This window comes from Leucopleurus acutus (genome assembly GCF_964270905.1).
Source record: "Leucopleurus acutus genome assembly, chromosome: 9".
Classification (NCBI taxonomy): Eukaryota; Metazoa; Chordata; class Mammalia; order Artiodactyla; family Delphinidae; genus Leucopleurus; species Leucopleurus acutus.
The window spans coordinates 94,523,398-94,538,480 of record NC_139144.1 but is presented as its reverse complement, the minus strand read 5'-3'; the positions used below and the strand labels follow the sequence as shown (position 1 = coordinate 94,538,480).

Genomic DNA, 15,083 nt, shown 5'->3' with positions numbered 1-15,083 from the left:
ATTACTCTCTCAGATCCCCCAACTTGATACCCTGTACTTTCATCATAACAGCCATCCTGTGTCCTCCTCACCATTAGCCTTACCTGCCTCTTCGTCAGAAGCTGAACACCTGACCTATGCCACGAATCCCACCCATGCAGAACTTTCTGTGACAAATGTCAAGCACTGCACCTTTTCCGTATTTCCTCTGCCTTCGCAAATATAGAGTCCTCTTACATTGTTTTACAACCACGCTGTTATTCCTGGCTCTTCCCCAACCCCTAGCAAAAACCTGACTTATGGATCTTCCTTTTATTATCAAACTTGCTGAATGACAGCCTCCTTTTTCCACATTATCTAGCCTCTCGTTAACCCCTGAAGGAGGTTTCCAATTCCACTACTTTTTTGAACTTAGACTCCCAAGGCAAAAGGTAAATTAGAGAGTGTTTTGACACTCCCGGACCTGGGCTGTGACGCCATGTTTGTGCTTAGAAATACGCTAGCACTCATGAGCTCTCATGGACAAATTACTTAAATATACTCTAGTAAGCTAATTTAATTCTTTGAACACTTTTCTATAAAGCAATTAAATAATTTTTTCCCATTTTGACTTTATGTGTACTTATCAACAAAGATTATAATCAAAATTTCGCAGTATCAGACATTATCTACTATAGTTTCTGCAATTTTGTAGCCTTATTTTATCAACTCAAAATTTCTGTGGTAAAAAACTTTACAGTTCTAAATTTGGTCAAGAAAACTGAATTCTCTGAATATTTGTTAATCAATAATAAGCATTAGCTATGGTCAGTTTTACTTTGTATGTTGATTATTTCTACCAGTAAATTATTAATTAAGGGCTAATCATTTTATTTCTTAGTTAATGTATGAGGACAAGGTAGGTGATTTTCCCATGCAAAAATGCCACATTACATCATATATTTATACACTTAATGGTCCACAGCACTGCTGAACAAAAAAAATGAAGAACATCCTCCCAAAGCTTTCTATTCTGGTTTTTCCACTAGTTCTCCAATAGCCTTCCCTTATCTCCTTTATTTATCTCTCAGATTTATACCTATAGTTCTGACCTCTCATCTCAGTTTCAATCCTGTTTAGCTAACCGTTTAGTGAAGAATTCCACTTGGATATCTAACACTCGCCAACTTGGCATGTCCAGAATTGAACTCATCACCTGCTACAATCACTTCCTTCTCGTATATGTTAAACGCTAGGATCAGTAGTTTCATTCTTTGCCACCACTCTGGCTTGAAACCTTAGTTTTTAAGCATCATGAAATGAAGAACAAGATGAGCTCGCAGTCAACGTAACTTTTTTTGTTTTTTTAATCGCAACTTCCTCCCACACTTAAGTACAAATCTTTATCACTTTACGCTTGGACTTGACGATTTTTCTTACTTGCCGGTCTTTCCCCTCTACTGTGCCCACCATGATATACAAAATGGGTGATTTAGGAAAGAATTACTAAGTTAGAAACAACAGTGCTTCTGAAGCAAAAAAAGGATCCAGCATCAATTTAAGAATTAACAAGGGTTCTTTCTTTTTAATCGTAATTCTATTTTAGTCTCAGGATAATATGGGGAACACACTCCAAGGCCATGTGCCCCAAGTGGAGCCCCCCTAGTGAGCAACATGAAACACTGCTAATAAGGAGAACTCTTCTATGCTTTTCTGGAGGAGGCTAATGGAAGCATTAAACTGACAGAAAATGCAAATTAGGGCAAATTTCACAATTAAGTAACGTGTATTAGCAATAAAAAATGGCACCACGCCATAACTATCTAACATTCTGTACTTTTAAAAACCTTCCATAACCACTTTTGTTTATAAAGCTAAAGTGAAACACCAGATTACCTAAGTATCTAAGTTTCTCTCATAGAAGGTGGAGACCTTCCAGAAGTGGGATATCCCACTGTTGATATCATTTGGAAGCACACAGGAGAAGCTGTCAACATGCAGTAGGCAATCAGTTCGGGATAATACCCCATAATCACAAATAGTTTCCATGGCCTCCACATTTCATTCCTAGGGGAAAATACGAACGGGCACCTTGGTCTTCCTGTGGTGGGTATTACATTTTTCTTTTGACGACGTGTTTCATTTTGGTGAGTACATCTGTCCCCCATTCTCTACAACACCCAGAGTGATCTTTTGAAATATAAATCAGACCATACCACTCCCCTCCAACAGCTTCCCACTGAACAGAAGTAAAAGCCCAAGCCCTTACTGTAGCCCACAAGGTCCTCCATCACATGGTTTGGAGTTGATCTGTGATCTCCTCACCTCCCCATCCTTCCCTGCTGTCTAGCCATGCAGGCCTGCAGGTCGTCAGGCTCTCTCCTATCTCAGCGTCTTCACATCTACCATCCCCCTCTTGCCTGGGCTCTTCGCTCTTCTCTCCAAACGGCTGGCTCCTGCTCATTCAATTCTCAGCTCTAATGCTGCCTCGTCAAAGAGGCCTTCTCCATCTCCCTGATCCACGTTAGTAGCAATCACACTTTAGCATATTACTATTTTATTTTTATAGCGCTTAAAGTATTTTTAAGTACTTGTGTTTTGCTTATCTTCCTACCTAGAATATACGCCCCATGAGAGGAGGGATCTTGATTCACCCCATTTCCCCAGCACCTAGAAGAGTGCCTGGCACACATTAAACACTTAGTAAACATTTGCTTAGTGAATTATTTTGGGAATTATAAAGTGGCAAAGACAGGATTCACAGAAAATCAATAAGCTGAAGGGCAAGAAAGAACAGGAAAGCCTTGAGTGGCAAGTTAATAAAAAGCAGGTAGAGATAATAATGTGAACCCAGAAAGACTTTAACTTTTGCTAACCTCAGGACCTGTCATTTTCACATCTGCAAACAGCTAAAGATGTCTTTCAGAAAGGAGTGGAACAGTTTATAGGCATAGATAGGAAACCTGTTTTTAGTGTTGGCCAGCTAGAAGGATAGGATCTAGAGGCCACAAGGTAGCTGATAAGACTTCAGTGAGATGCTATGTTAAAAAAAAGAACCTTAGGTTGACCAGAAGTTAGAAATAACCTTATTCAATTACTGATCTTTTCCTCAGTCAAACCAATAAGAATGACAAAAAGGATCCGATATGAAGGCAGGAACACTAAGGTCTCCAAATCAGAAAGCCATTCGGAGAGGAAGAAAACCAGGGAGGAAGTAGTTATATTTTAGAAACACAAATTTTGCCACATAGTTTCCTTGCCAACAAACCAATTGGTAAACAACAAACCAAGTTGTTCTTCAGGGATAAATGATCAAATATAGGAAGGTTTCCAGGAAAAAAAAAGAACTGATAGATTCTGGAGATGACAAAAGACAGAGGGAGATTTAACTTTAAATTCAAAGAAAACAAAGCAAGTGGAAAAACAGCAATTTTTAACTACAGGAAAAAAGTCCAAAATTTATAATTGAAACCACAGTTAATGACACTTAGCTCAACAGAGACAATATCTTACATAGTCACAGATTTAACCAAAAGTTGTAATTTTAGTCTTTGAAGAAAATGGGAAAGGTAAAAGTGAGCTAAAAGCCTTATTTATCACAATGAGAAGCTGAAAGATAATACTAAAATAAATAGTCTTCCATTCATTCTTATTTTTTGAAAACACAATTTTTAAAAAACACAAGAGAAAAAGCTAAGAGAGTTAAAAGTAGTTGACACTAGGAAGGAGGATCTGGGGCACGGAACTGCCATTTCGGTTATAATCCTCTCACATATTCCTGTGATCAAATTAAAGATTGATTTCAAAAACAGTCAACATTTTAATAAAGATAATAAAACAGGAATGTGGACTAACTCCTAGACCTTAGTTATAACTCAAATTTTAACATACAATCCCTAATCGGTTTTTTTTAATTTCTGATAAAAGCAAAATCATATAGATAAAACATCTATTTATCCTAGATTTCAGTTAATAAAGTATCAGTTAATTGAATTTTGTTCTATATTAGAATTCTAGAATTCATTCATTCCTAAGCCTACTTTAGTAAAGGCAAAGTGATGATTTGGGTTTTAAGTGTATATTGAATACCAACACTTAGCTTGTACTGAGTAGCAGAGACCCTCTACAGACACCAAGGGAAACGTATTTCATTAGATGTTCCTATTCCACATAAATAAGAGGCTGTACAAAGTTAGAGCACTTTCTTAGACAACAGAATTTCAGAAATCAATAAAAGTCATATTTTCAAAGAATAACTGAGAAGCTAAAAAATAACATCATAAAATGTTATATTTTTTTAAAGCTTCTTATGAAACAGAATATTATGTAAAATCCACGTTCTTGAAGAGTCTAAAAAAGTTATCAGGAAAGTATCAACACTGGTGGGATGATGGGTGGCTTTTCTTTTCTTTTTTTCTGAAATTTACCTACTGCGAACATGGATTATGTTTCAGGGGAAGGGAAAAAAGTTAAAGAAACCAAATCAGTAAAGTGAAGACAAATCTGAGAAAAGCCTCAGAATACAAAGAAGTGGCAGATAGATGGAAACAATAACAGAGAAGATGATATGAAAGGCAGAGAGATGGAATATATGAGTGCTAAAGAGTTCTCAAAAAACCTAGGCCAATGGATCAGAAAACATAATAGAACAAAATATTCTTGAGCTGAAAAAATGGGCAGGTCTGAGATTGAAAGATGTTACCATTTTTCCAGGTACACAATTAATGAAAACTAGATAAACCTAGCCATTATCTGGGAACACTTGATTTTCAAGAAACAAGAGAAAATGTGATTAGCATTTAGGCAGAGAAAACACATTACTTATAAGGGAACAAAAAGTCAGAATTGCCTCATACTTTTTTATAACCTTAATTAGTAAGTAAGGGTCAGCGGAGCAGTATTTACAAAACTTGGAGTTAGTGACCCAAGAGTCTTTATCAACTCAAGTGTGGCAGCACAGAAATTATCAGGTATGCAAGAGCTAAAGTAAAACAGCTTTCACATTAGCCTTCTTGAAAAGATTCCTTGAATTAGGTACTCCTGCTAAATGAGAGATAAATTTAAATTAAAAACTCACAAATGGGAAAAGTGTGGTATAAATGGATTACTGATACTAACTTGACAGAGAATTATATATGAATAACTGTAAAATTTGTGCAAAATAAAAATTTTATTCGAAAAGACAAATGGTTAGAGGAAAAAAATAATATGAATGTCTAAATTTTATTAAATAAAAAATTATGGGGCTTCCCTGGTGGCGCAGGGGTTGAGAGTCCGCCTGCCGATGCAGGGGACACGGGTTCATGCCCTGGTCCGGGAAGATCCCACATGCCACGGAGCGGCTGGGCCTGTGAGCCATGGCCACTGAGCCTGCGCGTCCGGAGCCTGTGCTCCGCAACGGGAGAGGCCACACAGTGAGAGGCCCGCGTACCACCAAAAAAAAAAAAATATATGAAAGTTGGCAGGAGAAAGGGGACTAGGATGGGGAAAAGAAGAGACATGTGAAGGTATGTTAAAATCATAAATGACTATTTTGTTCTGGACTTTGATAAGGTACAGTTTTAAATATGCATTTTAGTTGTGTTTTCAAAAAATTTTGAAAGTAAGCATGTAATAAAAAAAAATCCACATCCCAACAAAAATTTCATTCCCAGGTGTCTCCATCACTGTGATGTCAACATCCATAAGTTATAAGTCATCATAAACAACTGATGATATTATAATAAAGTCATTAAATTGACTCACAAGAGAAATTACACAATCTTACACTTTATCACGTGAATGTATCTAACATACATACCTGCACACTGGCTGTTACCACTGACGACCCTGAGGCAGAGGATGGTCTATGTGGAGTAGACAACGGTTTAGTAGCACCCTGTGTTCCACTTCCTGTTCCCCCAGATAGACTAGTCCTATTAGCTCCGCTTGAGTTAAGGTTGCTACCTCTGCTGGCCGGTACATTCATTGCAATTCCACTCAAGCTATTCTTGCCGACAGTTCCAGTGGATGATGAGTTTGTTAGCTTTGGAGGGGCCTGAAGATTTTTTGCAGATGGAAGGCCTGAAGTGCGATTAGAGGGCAATAAATTCAAGGTGGGAGACTGTCTGCTGATGTTTATTCCACTGGGCTGTTTATGGACTGGGTTGTTACTGCTAGAGTGGCTACTCTGGGCCACTAGTGCATTTGGACTGGAAGAACTTGGGGATACAGTAGGTTTGGGAGTTGTGTTGGATTTAGAAATAAGTTTAGTTGATACTGAAGGCTTAGCTGACTGAGAGGGCTTGGGTGAGGCAGAAGGCTTAGGTGAGGGCAAGGGTTTAGGAGACGTGGCAGGTTTCGGAGATGCGGCAAGTTTTGGGGATGCAGCCATTGAGAAGGGAGATTTGAAACCCTGCGTGGAGATTTGTGACACCATTGCCTTGGCTAAATAGTTACTGGAGGTAGTGGTGCTAGGTACTGTCCTAGAAACCAGGGAGTGGGACCCTTGAGAACCATTTCCAGGTGGGGGAGTAGATAAGGGAAGGCGGTACATAAGTGGCTTATCTGAAGACTTAATAAGTGGGGATGAACAGGAAAGTTGGGGATTATTACTTAATTTCACCACTGGATTGGTCTGTGATTTACTAATAGTTGCTTGTAATGGAGACACATAGTTCTGTTGGACAGCTGAATGCTGGTGCACCTTTGTTACTTGTGTTAACGAAGAAGCATCTTGGGCCTCTGATGTTCCCAGAGCGTGAGAGGAGGCAGCAACTTGGGCTTGGGAAGAAGAGGAGACATGGGTCTGCGAAGAGGAAGAAGCATGAATCTGGCTTGACCTCTGTAGTCCTTGTTGAAGTAGCCTGGCTGGCAAAGGTTCTAAGGAAACTTTAGGGTTCTGAATTGAAGAACCAGCAATAAGGCCTGAAGAGATGCCAGTATGAGCTAAATCCTGGGGTTTCTTTGGTACTGGCCCTGTGTGGCCAGCAATAAGACTTGATGAATGTGCGGTCTGAGTAGAATCTAGTTTTTTGGGAGTAGCCAGTGGCAGTTTACTCATGATACTTGCTAATTTTTCCTCTCTCAGTCCTGGACGAGGTTTTGCAGTTGGCATACTTATCCTTGAGCCAGATGGAGGGCCCTTGTTCCCATTGTTGATAACAGCTAAAGCTTCAGAAACAAGATCCAGTGCAGGTGGATGAAAAGAAAGTTCTTCATCTAGTGAGTCATCAAGGCAGATCGTCTCCTGGGCCGGTGTAGAGCTAGAACTGGTGGAGGCCACAGCAGATGTGCTAGAGCTCGTTGAAGGGCCACCAACTGAAGCCACCAAGGATGCAGGAGTTTTCTGGTCCTTTTTTGGACTACACTCCTAGCATAAACAGCATTATGTTGGAAAAACAAAAACGATTAATCAAAACTTACAAAGTATTAGATTTTAAAGGACAAAGGAATTCTCATAATTAAAATTCTACTAGAAATCTTATTTAGAGACTGTAAAAACCAAAATAATTTTCCAGAGGGTAGAGCTCCTAACTGAACTGTCCTCAAAAGCCAAAGTAACTGATGTATTGCACACAGCTGCCACATCTTAGTAAGCCATTCTAAGAAGGCTTAAAACCAAGCCAAAGGAACATTCATATACTAGGTCTATTACTAATGAAACCTCCTCTCCCCTCACCCACCTCTATCAGATCTTCAGATACTATTCCGAATCCATTTGTTCAGAGACTATTCTCTTTTCATCCTCCTTATACCTAGGAGAACTTCTGCCTTTATCTTTTTTATTTGTATTTTTTAAATCTTTTGGCCGCACCGTGCAGCATGCAGGATCTTAGTTCCTCGACCAGGGATTGATCCCGAGCCCCCTGCAGTGGAAGTGCAGAGTCTTAACCGCTGGACCGCCAGGGAAATAGAATCTTAAGGTAGAATCTTAAGATTCTACCCAGGGACTTCCCTGGTGGCATAGTGGTTAGGAATCCGCTTGCCAATGCAGGGGACATGCGTTTGAGCCCTGGTCTGGAAGGATCCCACATGCCAGGGAGCAACTAAGTCCGTGAGCCACAACTCCTGAGCCTGCGCTCTAGAGCCCACGAGCCACAACTACTGAGCCCATGTGCCACGACTACTGAAGCCCACAAGCCTACAGCCCGTGCTCCGCAACAAGAGAAGCCACTGCAATGAGAAGCCTGTGCATCGCCATGCAGAGTAGCGTGGCTACTCGTATAAATTTTATATATATATATATATATATATATATAAAAAATATATAAAAAATTATATATAAAAAAGATTCTACCCATCTCGTATAGTATGGTTTGCTACGATACTGGCCTTCTTTCTCGGGCTTCCCTGGTGGCACAGTGGTTGAGAGTCCGCCTGCCGACGCAGGGGACGCGGGTTCGGGCCCCAGTCCGGGAGGATCCCGCATGCCGCAGAGCGGCTGGGCCCGTGAGCCATGGCCGCTGAGCCTGCGTGTCCGGAGCCTGTGCTCCGCAACGGGAGAGGCCACAACAGTGAGAGGCCCGCATACCGCAAAAAAAAAAAAAAGTATCCTTCTCTTAAGAAAAATATAAAGTACATGACTCATTTTATATTTATGATTAAGAAGAAATAAAACTACATAAAAATCTTTTCAAAGTTTCTTCAATTAGTTTCCTAAAAACAGACAAATCCAAATAAACCCAAACCCTTATATTATACATTAATTTACACCATGACAGCACTTCCTCTAACTACAGTAGGGAAAGCATGGAGAGAAAGGGTCTTTACCACCTACTTTCTAAGGCATTAGAGTAAATAAGAATAATAAATTCTTATTTCTGTTAAGAATGCCACTACACTCTTTCTTAGCAATTTCTCTAAACTTCTATTCTAAAAAGCTGTGATTGAAAACCTCAATACCTTTTAGAAGTCTGTAGCGTAACTACATTAAGATCAAAATTGTCTGCTAAGATGAACAGCTAATGCAGATGAGACATGACTGCACTGACATGCCAACCAATCACATGATTAGTGAAAGCTGCATTACTATAAAAAGTACAGAAACTGAGAGTGGAGGAGTGTATCAAAATAATATTGGGAGTGTTACCAGTATAAAACTGCCATTTTAAGTAACTTTCTTTTAATTTTTCTTTAATATTTTTTTCTTTACAAAAATAACAGTAAATCCAGCCAAGGGAGTACTGTGTAGATTTATATTGGTAAATTGTTCAGGATATATATTTGAGCTGAAAAAGCAGATTATTCCATTTATATAAAATCTTAATTCAATCTGGATAAATGAATGACTGGATGGGCAGATGGATAGACGGTTAGATGGATGGATTAATGGGTGGAAGGAAAGAAGGAAGGGAGGCAGGGACAGACAGCCAGAAGAAGGGAGGGCAGATGTGTACCAGAAAGTTAGGAGCTTTTTATTCTGTGTGAGCAGAAATTTCTGGATACTTTTACTTTCCTCCTTCTTACTTTTCTGTATTGTTTGCATTTTCTCCTGCAAGCATTTCCTTATATTACCTTTATAACTGAAATAGGTATTTAAAGGTCAGCAGGGCAGGAAAAAACCATATCTGCAATACAGTTTTTCCATTTGGGGAAAAGGAAAGGGTAATTTAATCACAAAGAAAGGAACAAAACATAATTCCCCTGTACCATCCCAGCACACCCATTATTAGAATTCTGGTAAATTAATCATATGTTTAAATAGATGTATCAAAATTTAACCAACCCTTTATGGTGGGTATTAGGAGTTTAAAAATAAAGTCAAATGTCAAAACAAAGCATGAAGTCAATAGATTTAATGAAATACTGGCTCCATATTATTTGGATTAGAAGACAAAGCAGGTTAACTAAGAAAAAGAAGACTATTTAATCTGTGTTCAAAGAGCCTCTAATACAATAAATTAAGAAGACCATGGAGTAGCAAATGTTGACCTTCTGGCCCTAACCTCACAAGCAAAGAAACTCTATTCAAAGAGATGAAGGCTATGGGAAAAGTCTAAAACCTACAAGTTGTGGGCTTTCATTATAATTTTAATTTCAAATGATTATAGTTTTCACTTCTAGAGGTTATGCTTGGTTCAACTCTGCTTTGTCTACTTTGATCGGATATTTTTTGTCCCCTCTTCTACTTTGTTAAATATTAAGAAACTTAAGTTACTTTATGTTCTAAATCTAATAAATCCATCACTTGCCCTTCTTAGGGATCTAATTCTGTTGGCTGTTTCCGCTGACTCACTCACAGTAACTTATTTCCTCACGTATTCTGTATTTTCAGATTGTAAACTCATGTTTGACACAGTATATACGTGATAAGCCTTTGAGGCCTGGGATGAAGGCACATTATTAAAGAGTGAATGAGATTTGCCAGTGCCCTGGGTTAATACTAATCTAACAACTTTAAGTTATTTTCGTAGCTTGAGGTTTTCCCAGTTCATGCAGGTTGTGTAAATTAAACTCCTAATCCAGAGAAAAATTTCAGGGAGGATTTCTTCTCCTAATCCAGAACCCAGGCCAAGATACACAAATTTCTTAGTCTTTCTGCTGGTGAATGGATTTCTTTTCCAGTTCTTTCTTTTACTAAAAATGTTATCCTTTGAGAGTCCCAGGTTTATGGCGAGTTTCATTCCAATTCCCAACCTATTTAAGTCTAAGAAACTCTTATCTGCTGTGCTCTGAGAAGGTGACAGGACTCAGCAAAGGCACCTAAAGGCAACTGAAGTTTCAGTGACAGATTAACACGCTGGCAGCTTCTTCTTTGTCTTGAGCCTTAGGAATTTCTCTTACATATTTATATTTGCAACCTCAGCGATGCTTCTGAGAGATATTTGTCATATTTTATTCAACATTTCTAAGTAGTAATAAGCCTTACAATTTAACTAATGTATATAAATTTCCCACTGCCACAAAGTCATCTCTTCTCCCAAATACAATGGTTTTAGGATTTTTACAATGTTTGAAAACACCCATCTTAAGAGTATGGTACCTAAAATACATGTGAAATACCATATAACCTTTTCATCATAAGGATGCATTTCAACAGTCACCAATTATCACTAATTAAAGATTTGGTTCATTACTTACCTTCACTTTGGGTTTAGGTGCAGGAATCACCTTTTTCTTTGCCCTAAGAGAAAAGATTAAAAAGGAGTCCATTTCAGAAGCAGTTAAGTCACTCATTAGGAAATTGTAACATATAATCTTGTAATTATATGGGTAAATAATTTCTTCTATTTGGGAAGTTCTCTGAAGGAACTATATATAAGTTATATAAGTGCTCAGTTTATATGTGAATATACAGCAACATGTTCCCCAATTTCAATTAACTAGAATAAAGGCCAAACCATTAGTAAAATGTGAAATGTGGATGATAGTTTTTTAAAAATTTAAATGTAAATACTCCAAAAAAAAAAATTTTAAATAACTCAAAACAGGCTAACAAAGCTGCCTAAGGAGACTTATTTCAAAGAATTGGTAAGAATTTGTAATTATTTATAGAATAGAGCTTCAAGGAACTTTAAACTCAAATTAAACCATGCTAAGAAGTTGTAAATGAGATACTGTTTAAAAAACAAAACAAAAAATCCTCAAGTTTTTAAAGAAAATTATTTTTAACATAATAATTTAGATAAAAAATTTCAAAATGACAGAAAAAAGGCAATAAAAATACCATGGATCCTTGGAACCTTTGGGAACCAGTGTGGAGAATGTTTGAAGATTAAAAAAGGGTTGAAAAGCTAAAATACCTCACATGTCAGAATATTTCGACTTCACTAAGTTAAAATGCCATCAATTAAATTAACAAGTATCTTGATTAAAATCTACAACTTTCGTTAAGGCAACAGTAATATTCATGACTTTCAGGCCCATATTATCACACAGATTCCGACTTTCTGATACAAAATGAAACATAAAGCCATAATAATGAGGCTACTAAAAAAGAAAAAAAAACTGAGGTAAAGGATCTATGTAAACACTTGCTTTAGAATTAAAGGAATGAATTATTTATACTTGAATTGTAATGTGATTTTAGAACTATAGGGAAATTAAAGGCCTGAAATATTATTGACACAAATACATATAAAGGCATAAAAAATATACATACCCCCCCCCCCGGGATATCTAAACCACCTGCAACAAAGTAAACCTATAATGTATGAAACCAAACTACTCCAAATTTATACCCAAAACAACAAAACTAGCAAGATCTGAAAACCACACCAACTCAATACATCTCTGATGGTATACTAACAAAGTGTCCTTCCTAAAAGCTGTAAAAAATTCCACCTACAGGGGGCTTCCCTGGTGGCGCAGTGGTTGAGAGTCCGCCTGCCGATGCAGGGGACACGGGTTCATGCCCAGGTCCGGGAAGATCCCACATGCCGCGGAGCAGCTAGGCCCGTGAGCCATGGCCGCTGAGCCATGGCCGCTGAGCCTGCGCGTCCGGAGCCTGTGCTCTGCAACAGGAGAGGCCCGCGTATCGCAAAAAAAAAAAAAATTCCACCTACTATAACTGTATACAAGGAGAGGGGGAATTTTGTAACATTACCCAGATGTTAACCAGATCTCTTAGTGGAATACTGAACTACAGTGCTCAGTAAATTCTCAGTGACTTGCTAATTTTATATTTTATTAACCCTTAATACTACACTTCTAGGCAATAGAGAAGTAGCCTTAAGTTGTAGGTAAAAATAAAATCCTTGTCAAATTAACCAGTATTCACCCAAAAATGTAACCACAGAAAAAACTTGCCTTTTCACTAGAGACCCTTGCCTTTTCACTAATTAATTCTAAATTAATTCTTTAGTAATTATCAATACATCACTAATGAAAGATTCAGTTTTGGACAGAGGGAAGGACATGAAGAGTATGTTAATTTTGTAGAATAAAACACTGCAAGGCAAGGCTAGGTAGGATATATACAGAACTGTCTTGGAAAGCATGAGGATAACAGATTACCTTTGTAGATGGTCATTAAGAGGGAAAGAAAAAAGTATACAAAACAACTGGAGGGCAGATCCTCCAGGAACAAAGGAAACCACCAGAGCCTTCCTGTTTACATGGCTTCTCACTACCAGATCTCAGGCCAATATGTTACATTATGGATTCAAGTTTTTAGAGGCTAGCCTGAGAAGTTCTTTAATAGATAAATGTGTCCTGAGGTCTACAGAGTCAACAGTTTAAGTGATTTTTAAAAACAAAAAAGCAGTGGTAAGACAGAGATTGTATAAATGTATGTTTAAGTTCTATTTTACCTAGCATTTAATAAATGATATTTTTGTTTACTAAATATCATAATGTGAATAAATATAAATGAAGCAATCTGGAGTCTGCATTTACTCACGGAGCAGAAGTAAGATGATTATGTACACTCCGACTTTCCTTAAAAAGCATTCTGGAAAGATTAAAAGGACACAATTATTTTTCCACAGCAGATAATAACATGATAATCACTTTGTCATTTTAATCATTTAATATTCAATAGGCTACTATTTGCTTTTTTACCAAATAAAGACTTATAATGGTACAGTAAATTCAATAACCTATTTTATGGGAAATGTTATATTACCTCTTTATTTAAATCTTTTAACAGATTTCTGTTAAGATGAATACTTCAGGATGACAGGTTGAGACAGCCAAGTCTATTAATTTTAACATTCTTTACTTAACTCTTTAAACTGGGCTACACTTAGTTTAGAGATACCACTCTACATTGACTATTTTCAATAGCACTAAGGCTGTGCCTCTTTTTCTACACTCTAAATCTTGTACTCAGTTACTTATCTTCATGATACCCATATAAAGTTCCCCTTCCAAAGTTCAAAACTTTCTTCCCCCCTCCCCTTTTCTCTTATTAGGAAATTCACGTGCAAAAAAGAAAAAGTGGTCGGTTTAAAAAAAAAAAAAAATCACCTTTATGTGTATCTCTATGTCCATGTGACTAACTGTTTTGTCTTTTAAGTGAGTGAATCTTTCAAAGCAGACATCATCTGAGATGACTGTAAAGAATGTTAAACACACTAGGTTCTTAGGAAAATGAATGTCATATGTGTGTGTATATGTCTTTAATAACAGCAATAAAAAAGTAAAATAAAATCTAGGATGTCATATTTCTTACCTTGCCTGCATCCAGCCCTTAGGCCACAATGGTTTCACCTCTGTCTCCATAAAGGATTTAAGATAATCCTCAGCAGACTGGCTTTTATTTGGCTCTAACTCATAGCATCCCAATTTGATCTCAACAAGGTTACATAACAAAGTTCTAAACAGATTAAAAATATATATTTATATATAAATCTGACTGCAAAATTGTAGAAAATTAAGCTTGAAACAGATTTTTTAAAAGCACACAAATCTGATAGCAATAATAAAGACTATTATCTGAAGAATTCAGAAGATGACATGAAGATAGATAATTTCTAACATATATCATTTGGTGTACTATAGCCAAATTTCCAATATGAGATAATTTCCTTTGATACCTTTAATCCAGGCACCAAAGATTAAAAGGGATAGTCCTACAACTAAACCCTCCACTTGGAGTACAGAAATACTGGTAAGAAAGATGACTGGTTATATAAATATATTTAGTACTTCACCTCTGAAACCAGTATGACTTACTCAATAATAAGATTAACTTATAAAAAGTACTATAGGTAAATAAAAGTGATAGAACTCTAAGGATATTAGAACCAAATTAATTTTCTCTTGAATAAATTTTTCCTACACACTAACTTTTGGTTGCTTCTATCTAGTTTTCCATTTACTATCGATTCTTTTTATGAGAAACCTTACTTCTGCATCAGCTATTTGGTTAAAAGTGAAGGTTTTGGTTAAATCTTACCTAATGGTGTCATCCCAGTGGAATTTCTTCCTTGGTCCTATGACACGTTTCCCTGGTTTCTCATCATCATCTTCCTCAGATCCATTTTTTTCTCGTTCTTCATCTGTTTGAAACCTAAAAATGAAAACTATTTTATGAAGCAAAGTTTCAACCCAACACTGCCTATAATACGCTCCTTAGATACTTGTTGAATTGCTTAATTGAATGTTAACTCAAAAGACAGGGTAAATGAGGAGTCTACCTTTCCACATAATACTTTGAAGTTGAAGTGCATTATAAAGCGCTCTGGTAAATAAGGTCTTCA

At 37.2% G+C, this 15,083-nt stretch overlaps 1 protein-coding gene across 2 annotated transcripts in view; it reads right to left on the bottom strand.

Moving 5' to 3' along the window:
• UBN2 (ubinuclein 2) overlaps positions 1–15,083 on the bottom strand; it is a gene marked incomplete at its 3' end in the record, with an annotated part of 72,138 nt that overhangs the window by 10,843 nt on the left and 46,212 nt on the right. For both annotated transcript variants that reach the window (XM_082846120.1, XM_082846119.1), the window contains exons 10-14: positions 14,780–14,893; positions 14,054–14,197; positions 13,280–13,330; positions 11,020–11,062; positions 5,759–7,309 (exon numbers count right to left, since the gene is read on the bottom strand). In XM_082846120.1, coding sequence (XP_082702246.1) covers positions 5,759–7,309; positions 11,020–11,062; positions 13,280–13,330; positions 14,054–14,197; positions 14,780–14,893 — 1,903 coding nt within the window. The remainder of the gene's footprint in view (positions 1–5,758; positions 7,310–11,019; positions 11,063–13,279; positions 13,331–14,053; positions 14,198–14,779; positions 14,894–15,083) is intronic.